At 40.1% G+C, this 24,837-nt stretch overlaps 1 protein-coding gene across 1 annotated transcript in view; it reads left to right on the top strand.

Moving 5' to 3' along the window:
* cblb (Cbl proto-oncogene B, E3 ubiquitin protein ligase) overlaps window positions 1–24,837 on the top strand; it is a 92,747-nt gene that overhangs the window by 26,405 nt on the left and 41,505 nt on the right. Inside the window, 2 exon segments of the mRNA XM_039776863.1 lie at window positions 1,624–1,770; window positions 11,981–12,137. Coding sequence (XP_039632797.1) covers window positions 1,624–1,770; window positions 11,981–12,137 — 304 coding nt within the window.

Raw genomic sequence — 24,837 nt, 5'->3', positions numbered from 1 at the left:
GTGGGCCAGCTGACCAATCAGAGCAGACTGGGCTTTTCGGGAAGGCTGGCAAAGAGCTCAAACAGAGTGCTTCAGGTAGAGGCAATGCAGCCATGTATGGCAAGCCGTTTTAACATTTAATAGCTAGACAGGATATTTATAGCAGATATCCGTAATTCAATTCTTCCTAGTAAAAAAGAACATTTCAGATATCCACAATAACATTCTTCCTATCTACAATTGTCATTTTGGATATCCACCACATAATTCTTACTAGTACAAATGACATCACGTTTCCCATCCATGTGTATGGGCTTTTAATTTCAGAGATCCACAACCTCATTCTTCCTATCCAGAATGAACTTTAACAATAATCAATACAATTTCTACTAGTAAGAATCTTATTGTGGATATCTCAATTGACATTCTAACTAGCGAGTATACAATTTTGATGAGTAGAAATGCTAGTGTGGATATCTAAAATGTAATTACAGATGGGAGTGTAGTTTATTAAATGTTATTAAATGGCTATAAAATGGCTTGCCATAAGCAATGGGCAGCATCAGAAACATAATATGATTTTTTTGAACATCATGTAATCCTAGTAGACCCCTAGAGTACAAATATGATGCTGAAAATCTTTAATCTTTAAGTGAATGGCAATATTGTAATTATATTGTAATATAACAGTGGTATTTTAATGCATGCTAATAAAAAAAAAGGCAAAATCCATTGGAGTTACTGCTGACTAACAGATAAGGCACCAGTATTGCCTAGCTGCACAGAATAAATCTCCATGGTAATTTATTTGCCACTGCTTTCATGAAACTGAGTCACGGTTTAATAAAGCCAGAATAAGTGGAAAAACCCAGCTTAATCTGCTATATGGGTTTTGTGAAATAGCCCTGTGGTGATGAAAGTAAACAGGATAAGTATGATATCATTGAAGATAATAAAGAAATATTGTACTGTATGTCCCTCAATGAGTAGCATGTTGAAACAATAATAATAAAAAAAATTATATTAATACAATATATGCAATTCTATATTACAACTCTTATTTTGCCTCATGTGGTAAGACATATTTAGCTGCTAGCCATGCCATACCTTAATCTTCAATGAACAAAAAAGTAAGTTTTTTTTCCTCAGGGTAGGCAGTTAAGCCTGGTGTAGTAGTTTCACATTTCTGGAAATATTTTATACTTATTTCTTTGTATCTTGGATATGTACATAATAAATGTATGTTTGTTTCAATGTCCTGGTGGCAGTTTGTACAGACACATTCCTCTCTTGGTCACCACAATTTTAAATGACAACCTTTTTCAATTTCCAGTTCATGGTCACTGACTCTGTATTTTGTTATAATTTGTTGTTTTTTCTGTCATCTGAACACTGTTGATTGCTCAGGAGAGCTTTGTACTGTATATAAGGGAACTTTTATCAACTTTATTTAAATGCTGCCAACATATACTTGATCTTTATTTGGAGTTGAATTTTCAGAGGGGGTGTTTTCAATTTCTATGTAAGTCAACAACATTTGAAAATAAGTCCACAGTTTTGAAGGCCAAATCATTTCCAAATGGTGTCTGTTGAACTGTTGACTGTGATAACTGTTTCCTCTCTCTTCTGGCCTATTTTCTGCAGGAGGAACCTGACCAAGCTATCTCTAATCTTCAGCCACATGCTGGCTGAAATCAAAGCCATCTTTCCAGGAGGACAGTTCCAGGGGGACAGTTTCAGGATCACCAAAGCTGATGCAGCTGACTTCTGGAGGACTTTCTTTGGAGAAAAGTAAGCTTCACTTCATCATGGCTTTATATTTTGCATATTTGAGTTGGTGCTCCCCTTTTTAATGTATCAGGATTTCATACTGTGATAAGAAGAAGCTGCTGTCAGGATCTGTGGATGTTTCTTGTTTTTTCATCTCCAGGGTACTTTCACTTTCTTGATAGTTAAAACAAGTGCATGCTGATGCCCAGATGTGGGAGCACCTCCACGACAGTGTGACACACTGCACACACAGCACTGCTTACACACACACACACAAACACACACACACACACACACACACACACTCTACATTGTCTGTACTTTGTCACCTTTTGCCAGCTTTATGGGTCAATGTTCAAGGTTCTTCATTGGTCATGTGCACAACAATAACAGAAGTAGTCATTGGCAAAGGAAATCTTTACCAGGTGTCAAGTGTCATGTGATGAGCTCAGAACTCAGAGTTCTGCAGTCTTGTGGCCTGTGGGATGAAGCTGTCCCTGAGCCTGGTGGTGTGCAAGGTTATAATAGTTTTGAACTTTCAATTAGTTTATTTCATTTTAACATTTTTAATTTAAGTTAGTTTAGTTTGTGTTAGTTTTCAGAGTGTTTGTTGGATTTGGATTAGTTTCAGTTTTTCAGAAAGGTTTAGTTTTAGTTCTTATATATTTAATTTTAGTTTGTTTTTGTTAGGGCCAGATATAATGTCTCAGAAGTATCTAGCTACATATACAGAAAAACCATGATGTTTAATGTTTAATCTTTAGTGAGCTACTTTAGTGTCCTCTGTGAAGCAATTATGGCACAGCACCATCTCGTTTCAAGTCTGTTCAGTTTCTGTGGTTCAGTGTCACGAGAGTTGACACGCCGTCTCCTTTTTCAGTAGTGATATATTATAGCTTCAGTTTAGTTTTAGTTTTTCTGAAAAGTTGTAGTTTTTATTTAGTTTCAGTTTACAAAAAATATTTGTCACTGCTATTTTCGTTTTTATTTTAGTTTACCATAATAATCCTGGTGGTGTGGGACAGGATGGTAACGTCTGCCGTACAGCAGCAGACAGAACAGGCAGAGCCTAGCCACACTGCCTGGGGGTTGCCTGTCAGGAAGCTCACTTTATTTGACAAACTTACAAAGTCTGTATCAGGGTTTTAGAGCCCTCTTCCTACTGCCACTCTGGTTATGAATGTATGTGATAGGAAGAGTATGTTTTTAGTAAGCTGTTACAGTAAGACTTGCACACCGCTCAAAGTTCAGATTTGTCTGTTTTTATTATTCGTTCGGTATGCTGATTCTGATTTAAATAAAATCGAATGAACTTTTGCATTGGGAAAAAAAAAAAAAAATTGAAGCTCAAGTATCAATGTTCTTTAAAGAACCACTAATTATTCTTTAAATAGAAGCTAAGGGGAAGACCAGCACCCGAAATGGTCGCAGAAGACTTCGGCTCTCGTACCCACCTCCGCATTTCATTGAATAACCAGGTCTTTTACTTTTTCTTCAACGCCAAATTGTTTTATCTGCTATCACAGTCACTCATTGAATTGCCTGCAGGTGCGAGAAAACAGGTCCTGTTGTCGTCTAAGCTACATACTCGGACACAAAATCTGCAAACATGGTGGCGGCAAGCAGAGCGGTGGCTAACATAGCGTCTGATACTAGCGCATTCCCAAACATGGAGGACTTGATCACTCAGGTCTTGGTGTGCTTAAATCGGTGGTTTACAACGCAGTAAAGGGAGCGCTGACGGAAATGAATGCCTCGCTGCAGCACATCAGGGCATAGCTTGAGACAAAGGGAATTGCGATGTGTGATCTGATGCAACCTGATGGCGGCACATTCACGACACAGCGGCATCGGGAGCTGGAGGGAGCACAACACGAGATACATGCTAGGGGCTCCCCAGACCTGCCCATCCACCCGGCCACCCTGAGAGCGACCCACGGAGGGAGAGAGTTCGCCTTCACTGCAACCACAGATGCGGACGTTTTTTGTCGGGAGCTGGATGTGGAGGACGACGCAACATCAACATGGGCCGCTTCGCCCCGGGGCCTGTTGCCGACAATGGCGCCACAGGACGGCGGGGGGACCGCGCGTCTAGGGCTGGAGCCAGCTGATGGGCCGAGGCTGGCGGACCCAGCGGCTGGCGGACCCAGCGGCTGTGAACTAGCGGTGTCTGGGCTACCGTGCTGAATTCGTCTCGAAACACTGTATGTAAGTTTTTGGAGCCAAGCTTTAAAGGAACATTTAACCAGACTGTAAGAACTTTAGTTTATAGTTTATGTTTTGTTAACACTTTACCAGACTGGAAGAACATGGTTAATGCTGAGGACACTGTATGTTGGAGCCAAGCTTTAAAGGAACATGTAACCAGACTGGAAAAACAGGATGGATGCTGACAGTCCAGTTTACAGTGCCTTGCGAAAGTATTCGGCCCCCTTGAACGTTTCGACCTTTTGCCACATTTCAGGCCTCAAACATAAAGATATAAAACTGTAATTTTTTGTGAAGAATCAACAACAAGTGGGTCCCAATTATGAAGTGGAAGGAAATTCATTGGCTATTTCAAACTTTTTTAACAAATAAAAAACTGAAAAAGTGGGCGTGCAAAATTATTCAGCCCCTTTACTTTCAGTGCAGCAAACTCTCTCCAGAAGTTCAGTGAGGATCTCTGAATGATCCAATGTTGACCTAAATGACTAATGATGATAAATAGAATCCAGCTGTGTGTAATCAAGTCTCCGTATAAATGCACCTGCTCTGTGATAGTCTCAGAGGTCCGTGTAAAGCGCAGAGAGCATCATGAAGAACAAGGAACACACCAGGCAGGTCCGAGATACTGTTGTGGAGAAGTTTAAAGCCGGATTTGGATACAAAAAGATTTCCCAAGCTTTAAACATCCCAAGGAGCACTGTGCAAGCGATAATATTGAAATGGAAGGAGTATCAGACCACTACAAATCTACGGCGACCCGGCCGTCCCCTAAACTTTCAGCTCATACAAGATCAGAGATGCAGCCAAGAGGCCCATGATCACTCTGGATGAACTGCAGAGATCTACAGCTGAGGTGGGAGACTCTGTCCATAGGACAACAATCAGTCGTATACTGCACAAATCTGGCCTTTATGGAAGAGTGGCAAGAAGAAAGCCATTTCTTAAAGATATCCATAAAAAGTGTCGTTTAAAGTTTGCCAAAAGCCACCTGGGAGACACACCAAACATGTGGAAGAAGGTGCTCTGGTCAGATGAAACCAAAATCAAACTTTTTGGCAACAATGCAAAACGTTATGTTTGACGTAAAAGCAACACAGCTCATCACCCTGAACACACCATCCCCACTGTCAAACATGGTGGTGGCAGCATCATGGTTTGGGCCTGCTTTTCTTCAGCAGGGACAGGGAAGATGGTTAAAATTGATGGGAAGATGGATGGAGCCAAATACAGGACCATTCTGGAAGAAAACCTGATGGAGTCTGCAAAAGACCTGAGACTGGGACGGAGATTTGTCTTCCAACAAGACAATGATCCAAAACTTAAAGCAAAATCTACAATGGAATGGTTCACAAATAAACATATCCAGGTGTTAGAATGGCCAAGTCAAAGTCCAGACCTGAATCCAATCGAGAATCTGTGGAAAGAACTGAAAACTGCTGTTCACAAACGCTCTCCATCCAACCTCACTGAGCTCGAGCTGTTTTGCAAGGAGGAATGGGCAAAAATGTCAGTCTCTCGATGTGCAAAACTGATAGAGACATACCCCGCGACTTACAGCTGTAATCGCGGCAAGCGGCAGTGGCGCTACAAAGTATTAACTTAAGGGGGGCTGAATAATTTTGCACCCAATATTTCAGTTTTTATTTGTTTAAAAAAAAGTTTGAAATATCCAATAAATTTTGTTCCACTTCATGATTGTGTCCCACTTGTTGTTGATTCTTCACAAAAAATTACAGTTTTATATCTTTATGTTTGAGGCCTGAAATGTGGCAAAAGGTCGAAAAGTTCAAGGGGGCCGAATACTTTCGCAAGGCACTGTATAATCTATGTTTGTTAACAGTTAACCAGACTGGATAAACATGATAAATGCTGACTGTCCAGCTTATGTTTATTACTCCGACCAGGTTGGTGTGTTTTTCACATAGCTTATTTCAGAATTTGATAGCTGGTTGAGACCTAGCTCTAGGGTTTTTGTAACACAGTTCATGTTTAGCATAAGAAGTTCACTAGACCTGTTTCAACTTACCTGTAACTTCAGACAGGAGGGGTAATTGTGGGCTGGAGTTTGATGTGGCCACGTATCTTGCAAATAGGGGTTGGGGTCTGCGGTCTCAGAGGGTTAAGTGTATTTATTTTATTTTTTGTGTTTTTACCACACTTTGCGCAGAGCTAACAGCTCACCCTTTGCTACAAATTTATCATTGAATTCCAGTAGGTTACTCAAGACATGATGCGTGTAAATTTCAAAGATGGCTGAGCTTTCAATCCTTTCAGTTAACATCAGGGGGCTAAACGGGCCAATCAAACGAGCTAAACTCCTGGACTATTTAAGAAGGAAGAACATAGATGTGGCGCTTATACAAGAATCACATTTACGTAAAAGAGATGTAAATCGTCTACAAAATAAATACTTCAAAGTTGCTGCCTCCTCTAGTGACGACATCAAAACCAAGGGCTCCATTGTGTTGCTGTCGCGGAAATGTGCACTCACCGTTGACAAAAATAGTAAAGACCTATCAGGCAGCATATCTTATATATGTACCACAATAAGGAGTAGGAAAATAGCCTTTGTTTCGGTATATGCATGAGGACTACATATGATGAAAGTTTTTTCCCCGCGCTTAACCAATGAATTGCTCTCTCTCAATGAATATTCACAAATTATAGGGGGAGACATGAATGCAGTGCTAGATTTAAATCAGGATAAATCAGGGGTCAATCACACAAAAGCCCCAAAACATATATCAGACATGTTTAGAGCAGTTGTGGAATCCCACCATCTTACAGATATATGGAGGATGCACAACCCTACTAGCAAGGATTACATCTTCTTTTCCACACGTCACCTCACCCACTCCCGCATTGATTATATTTTGTGCTCCAGTGAGCTTAAGGCAATGTTTCACACGATAGCAATAGAACCAGCAATTCTGTCTGATCACAATGCACATGTTAGGAGAAAGATCTAGCAGGTGGCAATTTAATAATTCCCTCTCCAGAACACAACTTTTGATGCAGAATTTAGAGCCAAACTGGCTGAGTTTATATCAATTAACACCGACTCAGTTTCTGACCCCACATTATCTGGCAGGCAACTAAAGGATTTATTAGAGATTTCACATCTTCCTTCGCGGAGGAAAAGAGAGGCAAGGATTGCGGAGTTGGAAGGACGCTGTAAATCTTTAGAGCAGTCTTAAGACTTGTTTTTCTAAATCTACACATACTCTTCTAGTCACAAGTCGAACAGAGCTAAATTATCTGCTACGAAGGAGAGCTGAATTTACAATGCACAGAGTGAGACAAAATTATTGTTTTAATAGCTGTAAACCAAGTAAGTTGCATGCTCTGAAATTAAAACAAAGTGAATCCAGAGTGTCATCAACAGCATCTACACAGACCGAGGTATCTCAACAAATCCTAAGGATATCAGCGCCGCTTTTCAATCCTTCTATTTAAAATTGTATGAGTTCTCCTGCAACCCAGATCCGACACAGTTCCAGGAGTTCCTAAAAGAACTAAACCTGCCTCTTCTTGACCCAGAGGAGGAAGAATAACTGGGGCAACCTATAATGATAGAGGAACTTAAATCAGCATTAAAAACAGTTAAAAAAGGGAAAACGCCAGGGTTGGATGGAATTCCATCCGAACTTCTTCTACAGTGTTTTGACATATTAGGACCTACCATTTTACAAGCTTTAATTTCAGCCATAGAGATGGGTACTTTCCACCAGCAAACCAACACTGCATTAATTTCTGTTATATTACGGATTGCTCAAATTTCAGGCCCATCAGCCTCATCGGGACTGATATTAAGCTTTATTCCAAAGTCTTGGCTCTCCGCCTGGAGCGCTTTATCGAGAAGCTAGTCCACCCCAACCAATCAGGTTTTATACCAAAGCATCATGCTACAGACAATGTATGCAGACTATTTCATATAATAGAAGAAGCCAAAAACCTTCCAACAACGGCAGCAGTTTTGTCAGTGGATGCGGAAAAGGATTTTGACCGCCTAGAGTCGAACTACTTGTGGCAGGTAATGGAGAGGCTTGGTTTGGGGTCCAAATTCATTGACGTGGTGCATACTTTTTATGCGAATCCCACGGCCATAGTCTCAACCAATGGCTTGCATTCTCAGCCAGTTCCCATCCAGCGGGGCTCGCGACAGGAGTGCCCGCTTTCCCCCATGCTGTTTGCAATCTCTCTTGAACCGCTAGCCCAAGCCATAAGGCAAAATAAAATCTGTAATGTCCAGATTAAATCCAATAGCAGATTATTAACAGATATTTGCAGATGCTATTTTGTTGTACATCTCTGATCTTGAGGACTCTATCCCAAAAATTCTTAAGATCTTCAATGAATTTGGCTCAGTTTCCGGTTATAAAATTAACTGGAATAAATGTAATCTTCTTTTATTGAACAAGAGACATGTGACATCAACCAGTCTTGAGGCGCTCCCAGTCATTAAATGGTTTGTTGATTTTCCTATGAGAGGATTAGTGTCCAAGATGTATGCTAAACTGATGCAAATATCCATATGAGAACTCCCAATAGTAAATAAATGGAAACGAGAGCTGAGCCCTGAGGGTAACACAGTTAATTGGGAGACAGTTTGGGACATTTCCCACTGTTCCAAGAACCCAAATCACCAGTATATCCACTTCAACATATGTCATTGGACATATTGGACTCCTCAGAAGAGATACGTCTCCAAAGCCATTCCCACTCCCTATTGTACATTCTGTCAACCTGAACAAACTGGGACTTTCCTACATATGGTCTGGGAGTGTGAACAGGTGCATGAGTTCTGGCATAAAACAACATCAATACTATCTGATGTGATAGGATATCTAATCACTACTGACCCAATTGTTTTGTTACTTAATGATGAATCTAAATTACACCTGCTTGAGAGACAGAGGAAGATTTGGCTAGCCGGCTCAACTGCAACTAAGAAAATGATAGCTCAATGCTGGCTACCCACTCGCTTTGTATAAAACAGTGGTTAGCGTGTTTTCTAGACATAGTTATGCTTGAGCTCTCTACAGCAAGGATTAACAAAGCCAAGTCATGGAAAAGCACAGCAGCACAAATATTAGACCTAATGACCTCAACGCCACAAGAACTAGAGGAGAGCGACTAGGCAAGGTGTGATTTCTGTTTGTTTCTTTCTTTCTTTTGTTTTCCTCGAGACCGCAGAGGGTGTTCAGTTTGTGTTTATCTGTTCTATGCACCACATGACATTACCTGGCACATATTGTGGAATTTGTTATGTATGTCTGGATGATAAATGGTGCTAAAAAATAATAAAAAATTTATCAAAAAAAAAACAACAACCCCTTAAAGAACTGTTTTAAAGTGTAGAAGAGAGATGTCAGATTTAATGAAGGGAGTTCCATGTTCATTTGCTGAATTCCCTAAGTAGAGGAGCACTTTCTGCATTGACTAAATGGATTCAGGATATTGGGATACACAAAAAAACACTTAAACTTAGATTACAGGGAATAAAACAAAAAGTCTCACTTTTCTTTAAATAGATGGTTTCTCTAAAGCAGGGGTCTTCAACGTTTTTTAAGCCAAGGACCCCTTAACTGAAAGAGAGATGTAGAGAGATCCACTACTAAATACATTGTATTAAATGAAGATATATATATATATAGCTATTTAATGTGTGTCATACTGTTTGAAGTGCATGTAGGTGTAGTGCTGGGAAAGGAGCCCAGTTTGTATGAACACTATCTTAGAGCAAATCATTATTTTAATTCACAGGATACACAACTATTCAATTTATTGATTGGTGCATTTAAATGCTACATCGTGCTTACAATAAATCTGTTTAACTTGTGTTTTTAGCTGCTAGTACACCAACTGTATTAGCTGCGATATTAGTATCTAGAATACTGATAGTAGGTGAATATATTATCCTTTGTTGAGATCCACAGACTGTGAAAGGTCATTATTGCATGTGAAAAAGCCTCAATAGCTTCAATTCATATTCTGCTGTTTCAATGGCAGCTGGCATTTTAAGAGTGATTTATTTAAACTGACAATGAATGGGGATTCTTGATTTTCTGGTTCTATTGCTCCTTATTGCCATGTTGTTTGGTACTTTCGAAACAAACTGCTGTTGACGATATGAAGTGCATTCTTCTTCAGAATGCTCTAAAGAACCAACTCAGGAGTAAAAAAAAAAGGTATTCGTTGAAAGTGAAGAATAAGACATATTTATTAAGCGGCTCACTACTGACCAGCAAGTGAGGAACCTTTTAAGAGAAAATGTTTCCTGATCACAGGATTTACCACATGCATACTAGACCATGCCGATGATGTCTGCATTCTTCTTTCTTTCTCCTCACTCAGTATTAGCCTTCTGAGATTGTGTCCTCCTGAACAGTATAGTTGAATAGCCCTGCTGTAAGCTTTGTACAGTCACATTTATCTGGGCTTAGTGAAAATCTCTTTTGCATATCCAGTGTAAAGAGCCAGAATTGGGGGAGAAGGGGAAGGGGGCGAAAAAGATGTACATTTGGGTCACCAAAAATTTATTTTCGCCAACAGAGTAAGGGGCTTGGTGGCCCGTGTGGGCAGTGCTACAAAATATTGGCATCTATCCCTGTTATTGTATGCAATTTAGGCAATACAAATGTAGCTTTTTCTAAAAAGGAAACCTCTTGCTGTTTACTATAAAACAAGAGTATTTCTGATCAGATTACTTGATTAATCAATGGAATAATCAGTAAAAAATGGTTACTAAAATAATCGATAGCAGCAGCCTAATGTGGATTTACGGATGGTAGAGAGGAGAGGATGGTTTGTTTACACCAGCAGCTAAGTTTACAAGTATTTGCCAAATTCCAAGATTGGTGGCAAAGTAAGATAAACAGTTAGACTACATACAACTGCTTTCATTTCATGTTGAAAGCTTGTTTGTAAATGTACTGTTTGCAGAGTAGCTCGCTGTGTTAGTTTCAAACAGCAGTGATGGATGAGAGACTGCATGCAGACAGAGCAGACTCAAATATTGCATTTACTTGTTTATGCCTGTTGAACAGGTAAGTGTTGAACAGGTAAGCATTGATAAAGTATTGGCTTCTTGCTCACAGAGGTTATATTGTACTTACAGTAATGAGCATATTGTTTGTTCATCTGCACCAGGGGCCATTGATAATCCTCTTGATCATTCCCAGTTAAGTACATGTGCTACATGTTGTTACGCACTATACCTCTCTGCTCTGCTCGCCGTAAGTTATGCTTGAACCCTGAATTTTATCTGGTTGGTCCAATGTGACTTAAGTCCTCTTAGACATGCAAATACGGGAGTCTGGGTTTGGGCTGTCCCTGTGGAATGTTACCTGCTGTGACTGAGTAATGTGAAAAGTTTATGTTCTATCTAATTCACATACTTTTGAAAATCACATATTATGTATGCAGTGGACACATTGGAAAGTGTAAATTAAAATGTTTCTGTGTTTCGGTGACCATCTAATTTCTTGCGTGTCTTTTTCTAATTTACTGAATATGTTGCTGCCCAGTAAAAATGCATTTTAAGTTTGTACTTTTGCAGCAATAGACGTTTTTAACTATGTCAAGAAGTGAGATTAACCTATTGTGTTTGGCCACTGAGGGTGTTGATCACATACATTTGGTAATTTGACATTTGGTCGAAATGACATTACCAGCAGATACTTTTGTTTCCCCTGGCAAATTTCTATTAGTTGTGGGTGAGACAATTCACTCCTCCTCAGTTTGTACCACCATACTTAACAATATTTTGTTCTGCTCTTTTCATTGTTTTGTCTTATCTTAAGCCGTAAGAGCTGTATGAGTTAAACAAAAGTTCAACCTTATCTAAGAATCAATTCTTTTCACGCATTTTTTGTTGTACAGAAACTTTTCTTTTGCATTTGTCAAATGGAAATTTATATCAATAAAGATATAATTTATAATATAAATAAATAAAATAAATAAATAAATAAAATAAAGATAGTTTCTTTGCTTTTATGATTGTACTGGTTCTCTCTTGCAGGACAATAGTGCCATGGAAAGTCTTCCGACAGTGCCTTCATGAAGTGCATCCCATCAGCTCGGGCCTGGAGGCCATGGCCCTCAAATCCACCATCGACCTCACCTGCAACGACTACATTTCTGTGTTTGAGTTCGACATTTTCACACGCCTCTTCCAGGTTGGTCAAAATAAAACTAAGGTTCAAACATATTCATCAAATGGTTTTGACACACATGGCAAATAGCACTTTACTATTGGTCAGTCCCTCCAGAAAAACGTGATTATGTGATCGCATGATTAAATGCATAATCAGCCAAAGTCCGCATATTTTTTCAAATATGCCGCACTTTCGCCGCATAAATTGCAGATTTCCGCGCAAAATATGCGGTGCTTGCATGATTTAATAATCCCCGCATTTTCGTTGCAAAAAAGTCACATATATCTTATGAAAAAATGTTGCGTTTACTTCACACAAGAGCAGCCATTTTCTCCTGTTGCCATGGGAACGTTATGAAGTGACGTAATTACGTGATGTGAACATCATCGAAAATCAGGTGTTGGAGGTTGATACTGTGAGTCTCTTAAGTTGGTATCCAATAAGAAAGCTATCTTAATATCTGAAGTGCTCCTGCTGTCTATATTATTAACGATTTTTGAAAGTTTGTCTCTTTTGTATCTTTTATTTCCCTCTGTTTAGACTATTACTTTTATTTTTACTTTAATATTATATTATTTGTATATATTTTTGTATCTTATTTGTTTACTTATTGCAATGACTGAATATCTGTAAACTATTTTTGGAAATTAAGTTTAAAAAAAGCAGGGTGTTGGGGGAATCACTCTTTCTTCTCTTTTTCATCAAACCGCATTTTTTGCAAGTTCCCGCAATTTCATCGCATAAAATTGCATAAATATCCCGCATATTCCATTGCATTTTTTAAGAAAACGTGCCGCATAATCAAGGATTTTTGCCCGCAACAATCACAAAAAAACTCTGCGTTTTTCTGGAAGGACTGATTGGTGTATTCGGATACAACAAGTTTAGGCATCTTCCTCTCGAGGCGAAACCCTGTTCATTCCTATAAGAGTTGATAATTGTCGCATGAAGCCATCATTGAGCCAAAACCGCTTATAAAATTAACTGGATGATCGGCGCTGTTTCCATACTGTGCGGCCAAAGAGCAGAGTGTATAGAGACCGATAGAATCGAAGATTTTAGGGGTTGAGCCAAAGACCAAGGCAGGGTGAGACAGAGTCAAGACCAAGACCAGACCAGTGTGAGTCCCACACTGCATGGCACGATAAAATGAAGAAAATGCATGCTAATATTGGCTAAATCACTTTGTGTGAGGGGTGAAGAGATTTCTGAAGACATTGAGGCTTATTGATGAAGTTAGCTAGCTAGCTTAGCTAGTGCACTTACACTCGGCTTTAGAGATGCACCGATTACAACTTTCTAGGCCCATTCCAATTTCCGATTTTTCATTGAGTTTGACCAGCCAATACCGATTTTAGCCAATTCCGATTTCATTTTTTTCTAACCACTTTACAGCATACACACATTTATTTTCTATCTTTGCAATGTTATGAAAGAACCATTTCCTTCTTTTCACATCCAATATCCATCTTAAAAAAAGTGATATATTTAGCAAACTAAACTTCTGTATGTATGAAAACAGGTAATGGCAGTAAAATAATATATAAATAACAAATAAAAATAATATAGCCTTGCAGTTTAAAGATATTTCTCAAAACACACACACAGGCCTGTTTGAACGTCAACAGTAACGTTACCTGAAAACAGCGTGTAGTTCCTTTTTTTCTTGTCTCATCTACAGTCTGATAAACAGTAAATTCATCAAAGTCAGTGTGCCCAACGCTATTTTCCGATAAACTGTCATATTTCATGGGCCGAGTGAGTGCGGTTTTCATGTTCCAGTTTTTCAGCCTCAGAGGGGAGAGAGAGAGCGGCTGACTGTTCGCCTAACATCAGTAGAGCAGACGGCTCTCTAGAGCCGTGTATAATTACGACTTTCATAAACAGCTGATTGAGTGGCAGTGCACCACTGCTACATGCATATAGCGGAAACCCTGCTGTGCATGTGTGGTGCTGATGTTGCGCGATGTAAATCATGCAGCGCCTGAGTGAATTTGACCGGCATGTCAGACTGACCGGCAGGTCGCCGGTCATGGCCGATGACATGAAAATCGACCAATTCCGGTCCCTATTCGGTCAATCAGTGCATCTCTACTCGGCTTACCTTTCTTCATGCCTCTTTTCTAAAATTAAAGGTGGTCCCAGCTTTCTCAGTCAGCTTTACATTGGAGAATTTACAAATTGCAGTGCTTTTTTACATGTTGTTTTGCAAATAAATTCCTTATGGTTTAAGTAGCCAAATTCTATCAACGACAAGTTAGAGCTAGAGCTTCTCCTCCTGTGTCCTGTCATTCATTTTGTTGGGAGTGCGTGTTAAGGGGGTGGGGAGAGGGGGGTAACAGTAACAAATTAGAAATAAGTCAAGTTATTGGTTGCATTTGAAGCAGGAAGTTTTACATCCAATCACAGTAAAGATGTTAACACATAAATCAGACAATATACTGGCAATTCAGTGATATCCCTGCAGTTGTGGTCTTGACCGGTCTTTATCCGAGACCGAGTAAAAATGCAGTGGATACCGAGACCTTAAAAAAATGATCTTGAGTACTACAACACTGGGGTTAACCAAACAACAGTGATGCTATGTGCTCTAAAGTTAGTACTAACATTGTTTAGTAGGTTGGAGGTGTTATGTTATTGATGGCTCCAGTGCGTCATCAAGCCATGATTTTAGACTGCCCAAAAAATCCTGGACACAGAAATGTAAAAAAAAAAAGGTTTGACAGTCTAACTTAACATTTCAGTACTAAACAATTTACAGTCTTTCCACATGTTTTCAACAAGTATATACTAACATGTACAATATGTTTAGAAACAAATCACTGATTTTGCTAAACCTTGACTTAATGTTTTGATACACTTTCTGTAATAAAACATCTAAAAGCAAAAATCCTATCAGATGGGGGAATCTGGGACAAAATCTTATTAAATGGGGGTCTGTGGTCTAATTCATTCAGTTCGGCAGTGGTTCTCACCCTTTTTAAGTCGCCCCCACCCAGACCCCTCATACCCCCAGTCAACCCTCCAGAATAATGAGGTCCCTTTTCCAAAAGTGACACTGACATGAAATATATCGTGATATTGTGGTTTTAGCTGCTAGCTAATGTTAGCTTGCTTGCTCGCTAACTGGTCAACTACCAATACAAATTGAATCAAGAAAAGTAAGTATGTGGAGGAAACTGCAGCTATTTTATCAGAATGACATGAATAAACGTTACTAAACCTTTTTTTTTAGATTGTTGTGGCCCAAAATGCCAGATTTTTCAGGAGCTTTTGTAAAAAATCTTGATAAAAGTTGCAGTCTTTTGTATTTTTGTTGCAATGAAGTTGCGAGAGACAGTGAAAATTGCAAAAACAAGTTGCGATTTTGTTTGGTATACTTTAAAAATAAAAGGAAACTCTGGGCTGAGTTTTCCTAGTAACCTTACCAAAAAGGCTCAGGATGCTGCAAATAATAAGTATATATGAAATATGGCTAGTGGGTTTAAGACAAAAAATATAAATGTATTGAATTAATCAAATTTGAACATATGTGTCAGTGGCTTGTTGATCTTTACATTGTTAGTTAATTTCCTAACCTGGCCTGGGACACACATTCATACGGTTTGATAAAGTACTTATTGGACTTTAACTTATCATTCAGTTTAGGTCATTGTGTACGTCTCATCTCCGGTCTTTCCTGCATCCACCGTGTGTGTTTGTGCGCGCGTCTGTCGCGGGGGGAACTGAGCAGCAGCCCCGCCCGCTGCAGAGAGCCGACAGGATTGAAACAGCAGCAGCTTTCAGCGACTTTAGAGTGAAAAAAACAGTATACATTGAAATGTTTTGCATGGTCATTCGCTGTACGTTTTGTTGGTAAATGTGAGATGTTCACATTAGGCCTGTAGCGACGCCACACACACGTGGGAGACCAAAACATTGCGGAATGGAGGAAGAAACAGCAACCTCCTCACAGAATTCCCAACAAAGCCCTGCAAAAAGCCCCAATAAAAGAAAAAGTCCTAAAAAAACAGCTCGCACTAAATCATCGAAGGTATGGGAATACTTCAAATTTAGTCCCATACGTAAAGGTGTCGTTATTTGTTGGTACTGTAGAAGAGAAAACAGGCTGGCCTTTCATTTTGTATAACCGTAAAATAATTTTATTTATTTTATTTTGTGTACAGCAGAAGAAAAAAAGACTTGTTTAATAAAGTATATTATTATTAATTTTTTGGTATTTATTTGAGATACATTATGGTTTTTATTAATCGAGCAACAGAAAAATAATTGTTATATTAATCATTCAATTAGTTGTTAGATAAAATAATATATAAAATAATTGGCCGATTAATCGTTAAAATAAATAATCGTTTACCCCCAGCCCTAGTTCACATCTCGTCTTCATATCAGAAACAAGGAAATGAATTAGGCGACGTATGTGTGTTACGTCAACCCGTTCTCACTCCCGCTTGGTCAGTGGCTCTCAGAGTACGCCTCAGAGTTACATACTGACGCAAAGTCTGGCACGTGGGACTGCTGGGATTGGTTGAAGTGGCGGAAATCTCTGGTTTTTGGTAAACTTTAAGGAAAGTTGCAGTCATTGGTAAAAATTGCGAGTCACACAAAATTCATGATGATTAGTTGAATTTGCATGAATTGTTGCGATCGCGAAATCCTGGAGGGACGGGGGATAAACCCATCTGTGAACAGATATATTTTAATGGCCAATTGTGTTAAACAATGAACGCTACAACTCCCATAATGGCACTTCTCGACGTCATCAAAAGTTTGTTTTACATTAGGATTGTCAAACGCGATTAATCGCCAAATTTCTACAGTTAATCGCGATTAATTCACGTTTTGTCACATGAATACAATTTTATTATTTTGCATTTCAGAACTGTTTTTAAGTACATATTAACAATGGAAAGCAATTCTTACCAGTGTATCTTGATTTGGAATCTAATGAATGCAAGGAAAGTTACTTAACTTGACTTTAAGATTTGTAATTGTTTATTTATTTACTGTAAACAAAAGAAAAATGTGTGAATCTGTCATTATTGCACAATTCCTCCAAGTACCTAACCTAACTGAGATGTAACACTAACACTTTGCTTATACAGTACAAACAAAATGGTCCAAAACCAGATGCCACAGCAGGACATTTGTAACCTTTACATTTTTCTAATAAGGAATGTAACAATTATCCTGGACAGAACAGGGGGTGGACAATGTCCCAGATGAAAAAAAACTGTCAAAAAAACGATACAAACAACACAGTCCTAAAACCGTATACTGATATACATAGCAGTAACTCCTAAATAATTTTGATTACTCACTGACGTCCAGTGATCACTGGTTCCAGTTGGGATGCTTTCTCCGTGGAGTACAGGCTGTGTATGCGTGAAACTACTGTCCCCCTCGACAACTTTTTAAAAGTAAACTTTCCATTCAGAATCTTATTGGCATCCATTTCGGCGTCTCGCGCTTGCCATCCACTCAAAATGTAACGTTAGCCTACTACTCTTTGGCCGGCTCGCAAGCCCAAACAAGTGTGTGCGGCGGGCCTGTTGTTGTGTTTCCGGTCTAGCTAGATCCGATGTGGTGTTGCAGTTTTTCTAACGTTACTAGTTGTTGCAACAGCATGTGAAAAAAACTACAAAAGTTGCTAGGCTAAAAAGAACGTTAAACTCGCAATAAAAAAATTTACGACGTTAAAATGGGTTTGCATTAACGCCGTTAATAACATGTTTAACTTACAGCACTAGTTTACATCCATTGTTTTGATTGAGAGACCCCTAGCAGCAGAAAATTACATATTGTACGTTTAAACTGAAATAAACCATTTCTAATGCATATGGATGTTGAATGGATTGTTGAAACTGCAGATTGATTCAGATTGAAATGAACTGAATAATCTAGATATCATGCCTCTCTGCAGAGGTTGCCAGACTGTAAACTGCTCTATCCAACACATGTTAGTGAAGTGAAACAAAAAGGTTTTAATCTAGAAGAGGAGGTATAAGTAGTTCAGGGGTCTTCAATACTTTCTTTAAGCCAGGGACCCCTTAGCTGAAAGAGAGACTGAGTAGGGACCCCCTACTGCAAACTTACAGTGCCTTGCGAAAGTATTCAGCCCCCTTGAACGTTTCGACCTTTTGCCACATTTCAGGCCTCAAACATAAAGATATAAAACTGTAATTTTTTGTGAAGAATCAACAACAAGTGGGTCCCAATTATGAAGTGGAAGGAAATTCATTGGCTATTTCAAACTTTTTTAACAAATAAAAAACTGAAAAAGTGGGCGTGCAAAATTATTCAGCCCCTTTACTTTCAGTGCAGCAAACTCTCTCCAGAAGTTCAGTGAGGATCTCTGAATGATCCAATGTTGACCTAAATGACTAATGATGATAAATAGAATCCAGCTGTGTGTAATCAAGTCTCCGTATAAATGCACCTGCTCTGTGATAGTCTCAGAGGTCCGTGTAAAGCGCAGAGAGCATCATGAAGAACAAGGAACACACCAGGCAGGTCCGAGATACTGTTGTGGAGAAGTTTAAAGCCGGATTTGGATACAAAAAGATTTCCCAAGCTTTAAACATCCCAAGGAGCACTGTGCAAGCGATAATATTGAAATGGAAGGAGTATCAGACCACTACAAATCTACGAAGACCCGGCCGTCCCTCTAAACGTTCAGCTCATACAATGAGAAGACTGATCAGAGATGCAGCCAAGAGGCCCATGATCACTCTGGATGAACTGAAGAGATCTACAGCTGAGGCGGGAGACTCTGTCCATAGGACAACAATCAGTCGTATACTGCACAAATCTGGCCTTTATGGAAGAGTGGCAAGAAGAAAGCCATTTCTTAAAGATATCCATAAAAGTGTCGTTTAAAGTTTGCCAAAAGCCACCTGGGAGACACACCAAACATGTGGAAGAAGGTGCTGTGGTCAGATGAAACCAAAATCGAACTTTTTGGCAACAATGCAAAACGTTATGTTTGGCGTAAAAGCAACACAGCTCATCACCCTGAACACACCATCCCCACTGTCAAACATGGTGGTGGCAGCATCATGGTTTGGGCCTGCTTTTCTTCAGCAGGGACAGGGAAGATGGTTAAAATTGATGGGAAGATGGATGGAGCCAAATACAGGACCATTCTGGAAGAAAACCTGATGGAGTCTGCAAAAGACCTGAGACTGGGACGGAGATTTGTCTTCCAACAAGACAATGATCCAAAACATAAAGCAAAATCTACAATGGAATGGTTCACAAATAAACATATCCAGGTTTTAGAATGGCCAAGTCAAAGTCCAGACCTGAATCCAATCGAGAATCTGTGGAAAGAACTGAAAACTGCTGTTCACTAACGCTCTCCATCCAACCTCACTGAGCTCAAGCTGTTTTGCAAGGAGGAATGGGCAAAAATGTCAGTCTCTCGATGTGCAAAACTGATAGAGACATACCCCAAGCGACTTACAGCTGTAATCGCAGCAAAAGGTGGCGCTACAAAGTATTAACTTAAGGGGGCTGAATAATTTTGCACGCCCAATATTTCAGTTTTTTATTTTTTTAAAAGGTTTGAAATATCCAATAAATTTCGTTCCACTTCATGATTGTGTCCCACTTGTTGTTGATTCTTCACAAAAAATTACAGTTTTATATCTTTATGTTTTAGGCCTGAAATGTGGCAAAAGGTCGAAAAGTTCAAGGGGGCCGAATACTTTCGCAAGGCACTGTATATTGTATACAATTAAGTTGCATATTAAACTGGGAACACATCTGGAAGGCACAGTTACCCTTAAGCTTAACTGCATGGCTACCATAGTGGCTACCTTACCTATAGTAAGCTTATCTTCAATGTGTAAAGGGGGCAATCATATTTCACGGAGGGCCATTGCCACCCTGTGCTCTATCTTCTTCTTTCCCTGTACTGTGGTAAAAAACTGACCAATAAATAATAAAAGGCTTTGACTCCAAGCCACACACCTTGTTTGTTTAAAGCAGCAGAACTTACTATATTGGAATATACACTCACCTAAAGGATTATTAGGAACACCATACTAATACCGTGTTTGACCCTATCCTATCAATATGGGCCAACATTTCTAAAGAATGCTTCCAGCACCTTGTTGAATCAATGACACAAAAAATTAAGGCAGTTCTAAAGGCCAAAGGGATCCCCCACACCATTACACCACCACCATCACCAGCCTGCCCAGTGGTAACAAGGCATGATGGATCCATGTTCTCATTCTGTTTACGCCAAATTCTGACTCTACCATCTGAATGTCTTAACAGAAATCTAGACTCATCAGACCAGGCAACATATTTCCCGTCTTCAACTATCCAATTTTGGTGCGCTCGTGCAAATTGTAGCCTCATTTTCCTATTTTTAGTGGAGATGAGTGGTACCCAGTGGGGTCTTCTGCTGGTGTGGCCCATCCGCCTCAAGGTTGTGCGCGTTGTGGCTTCACAAATGCTTTGTTGCATACCTCGGTTGACGGCCCATTCTCCTCTGACCTCTAGCATCAACAAGGCATTTTCGCCCCCCAGGACTGCAGTATACTGGATGTTTTTCCTTTTTCAGACCATTCTTTGTAAACCCTAGAAATGGTTGTGCGTGAAAATCCCAGTAAATGAGCAGATTGTGAAATACTCAGACCAGCCCGTCTGGCACCAACAACCTAACCTGACTCCGCCAGATGGATTGCTTCGCATTTGCTCGGCATATCCATCTGGGAACTTTCTGTTGGAGAACTTTTGGGAAGGGGCGAAAATACTGGTTAGCTGATTGGATAAACCATCTGTCTATCACCTATGTTGGTGATAGACGGGCCAAATCAACCAATCAGATCAACGAAGCGTATGAAAATACAACCAGAAGCCCCTGCTGCTGCAGGCAAAGCATAGCTCGTTAGCTCAGCAAGCAAGCAACATGTTGGTAAAGGATATTTGCCGTTTGTGTAACGAGAATTTACGAATAAAAGGCACCCTTTCAGGTTCCCGGTCCATATTCCAAAAGAAGGATCTAAGAGAAAAAAGCATTGGTGAGCGGCTAACAGAATTAGGGCTACCGCTGGCTGAAAATACTGGTTAGCTGTTTGGATAAACCATCTGTCTATCACCACCTAAACCCGCCTCAAAACCAACGCTGATTGGCCCGGTCGTTTGGCAAACGGCTCCAAATTTTCTCTATCTCAGGATACCAGACTGATCTGTGAGTGGAAAACTGGAGCTTGCCAGATCAGGACGCTCTCACGAGGCTACCAACAACCATGCCACACTCAAAGTTGCTTAGATAACCTTTCTTTCCCATTTTGACATTCAGTTTGGAGTTCAGGAGATTGTCTAGACCAGGACCACACCCCTAAATGCATTGAAGCAGCTGCCATGTGATTGGTTGATTAGATAATTGCATTAACGAAAAATTTAACAGGTGTTCCTAATAATCCTTTAGGTGAGTGTATATAGACTCACAATGAAGGTGTCTTTTTTCACCACTGCTTTAGCTTACCAATAGTCTCTCTTTGCCAGACCATCTACACGCAGTGGAGGAGGGCCTGGCTAGTCCACATAGTATTCCGGGATGGGAGAAAAACTTGCTCTGGTTTATTGGCATTTCTTTAAACCAATCACAATTGTCATGAGCGGCGCTAAGCTCTGCACGGAGCCGAGAGAAAACTCAGATTGGACAGATAGTCTAGCTAGCTGTCTGGATTTACCCTGCAGAGATCTGAGGAGCAGTTAACCATAGTCCTCATAAATCCACCAGAGTTTAGAATGCCAACACAAAGAAAGTGGCGCTGGAGCAATCCCTGAAGTGGAACGTCAAGGATATAGACTAGCTTACCAATGACCTCATATCAAAATGCACAGCAGCACACGCAGGATCAAAACCTTACATATGGATTGATACACTATGTTAACAGTATAGAAGCAAAATATTTATTCTATTTTATGTTTTTGGTTCTATTTTTGTGCTTGATTGAGGTTTCTGTGTGTGTGGCTTAAGATCCCTTGACAGATTACTGGCCCATGTGGCTTCAAGATGGTGTGTGGGCGTTGAGGCTTTAGAGCGATGTGTTACTTTGGCAGAACCTTTGTACTTGCATGCTTACTCTGAACATGAAAAATGATATTGTGAATGCTTGAAGGGGGCAAGGCAAGGATCAGAAGGCTCACAAAAGGGGAGAATGACTGGGTGAAGAAAGCAGGTAAATGTGCCAAACTTGATGACAATTCATTGGGATGATACACTGCAATCCTCGCAGGACAAATCTGGTTGAAACATTGTAGGGTGTGGTCAAGTCAAAACACAGATTTGTGATCTCCTGCCTCTTTGGGCCTGGCCACTATCTAATTTACATATTGAATCAACAAACTCACAGAATGGTCAGGGCTTCCTCCATTGCCATTCTAGCCCACAGGCCAGTAATCCCAGTATCCATTAGTTTTCTGTCTTCTGCCAAACCAGCTACTACAGCAGATCATTGTCTCTGGTGAGCTCCAGCTAGCAGACAGGATGTAGGTGAATGTTGTGGTCACTGGCAGACCCACTGAAACCACACACAACACAATGCGCCACAGCTTTATGCTCTTAATTCAGGGATCTGACGTAAACAGTTCATCTATTAATGGCAATGTTCTTTTTTTCCTTTTTTCCCTTATATTTTATTGACATTGCATGTTAAAGGTACAATATGTAACTTTTCTGCATTAAAATGTCTAAAAACGACCATACCTATGTTATATATTTTTTTGAGTTGTGTAGTTACACTATCCCAAATGTTTCCATCAAATGGCAAACCCAGAGAAATCTGTTATTTTATTTTCAGACACGTCACGTTTCATTTAGTCGCCCGTCAGTCATAACCTTTCACCATCTAGTAACTCATATCTTCCGTCAAAACACGTGCACCCAGATGCTACGTTCGAGAGTAATTGTAAATCATACAATTTCACAGAAAAAAATACTGGTAACACTGCTTTTTCTGCCAAAAGGCATCATTTTGTGATTAATTACATGCCACTTTGCAACACAGTAATACAATAAATAATAAACCTTATTTATTGATACATATCAATATTAATCCAGTTTAATGTTACTACAATGTACGTGCTGGTTGACAAGTAGCTAACATTAATGCTAGGTAATGCTTGGTGGATAACATAGGGTTACAGCATCGTTCAACGCGCTCATAAAGTTATTAGTAGTATGATTGTTTTGACCATGGATAAAAGCAGCACTGCGCTAACACACGAATAAGTAGTCACTAGTAACGTTAACGTTAGCTGTATAGAGAGACAATTAATATAATGCTAATTTAGCCAGCTAGCACACTCCGGTCGGCCTGCCTCACTCCCCCGGCACAAAGAGACTTCATTCGGGATGATAGCTGACAACATAGCCGGGACATGTAGCAATAGCTAGTTACCGTTAGCCCCAGCCGGTGCCGTGTGCTTACGACGCTAACGCCAGTTTAATGAAGCATCGGGAAATAGAGAATATCAGACCCAGGCATCCTAGTCACAACATCGGCGATCCATAATGTTAGCTAGCTACGTCTCCGTTAGCATTACCGGTGTTTGTACCGAAAATCTCCTCCCTGCCGAATTTCTCCCCCCTTCATGTTTACCTGTCTTTACAGTTAGCTAGCTAAATTAACCCGACAAAAGGTGGGTTAAGCACCAAAACGAATAGCTAGTTAAGATTACAGAAAAGTGAAGTGGGAGATCGGGCAGCTGGGAGATGTCCTGCTGCTGCACAACAGGCATCGAAATATACTATGATAGTGTGGTTTTAGCTGCTGGCTAATTCTTAGCCGCTAATGTTAGCTTGCTGGCTCACTAGCTAACTAGTCAGCTATCTACCAATACAGATTGAATCATGAAGCCTATGTATCTTTCTCGATCGGATTACTGCTGCCATTTCACCAGGAGGCATATGCGAGGAAACCCACTTGCGGCTGGTTTACACCTGCTTTTAAGAGGCGGAGAATTTTCACTGCAAAATAGAGGCACGCTGTCACGGGTGGTTTTTGTACATACCGCGGAATACATAATTAGGTGCACTTTACGCTTCCCCGCCGATGTCTTTATGGGAAACTCCCACTTTCCCCTTGACCCTCCCATGAATGCATATGCGTGACATGGAAAAGCGCAATTTGCCATTTTCTGTTCCCACGACTGTGCACTTTTACCTCAGTGCGGCCTGTTTGTACATACCTCGCCATGCTTTTACGCGCACGTTGCGAAACAAATACACCTGCAGCGGGCGCAAAAGCGTTAGCACATCTGGCACAGAGTTTTCCAGCGCCGATCAGCAGTGATGCTAATTTCCACCCCTTTTTCGACACAATGCTATGACAAGCAATGCTGTGACATGGCGCTGGGAATATTTATTTATGTATGTCTAAGCTGTCCTATCAAATAAAGGCAGAAAATGCCCCAAAAAAATAAAATAAAAAAATACTCTCTGGTATTATAACAGTAGTGTCCGTGCACCAGCTGTTGTTAATATACATAAACCAGAGTCAGGTGTGAGGTCTGCAAGGTAGTTGTTAAGATGTTTTTGTGCAGTCAGGTCTCTGTTATCACCATAACGCTGTGCGGTGGTTGGTAGCCTGGATCTCAGCTCACTTTTGCTTCCTCTTGCCTCACCGTCTGTGCCTCCTCTCTGCCGGGATGGCGCTATAAAAAAAGAGCACAACCTTAGACTAGACAATCAAACCAA

The sequence above is a fragment of the Perca fluviatilis genome, chromosome 16 (genome assembly GCF_010015445.1).
Source record: "Perca fluviatilis chromosome 16, GENO_Pfluv_1.0, whole genome shotgun sequence".
NCBI lineage: Eukaryota > Metazoa > Chordata > Actinopteri > Perciformes > Percidae > Perca > Perca fluviatilis.
Note: the sequence above shows the minus strand (reverse complement) of the source record. Positions and strands in the feature narration are given on the sequence as shown.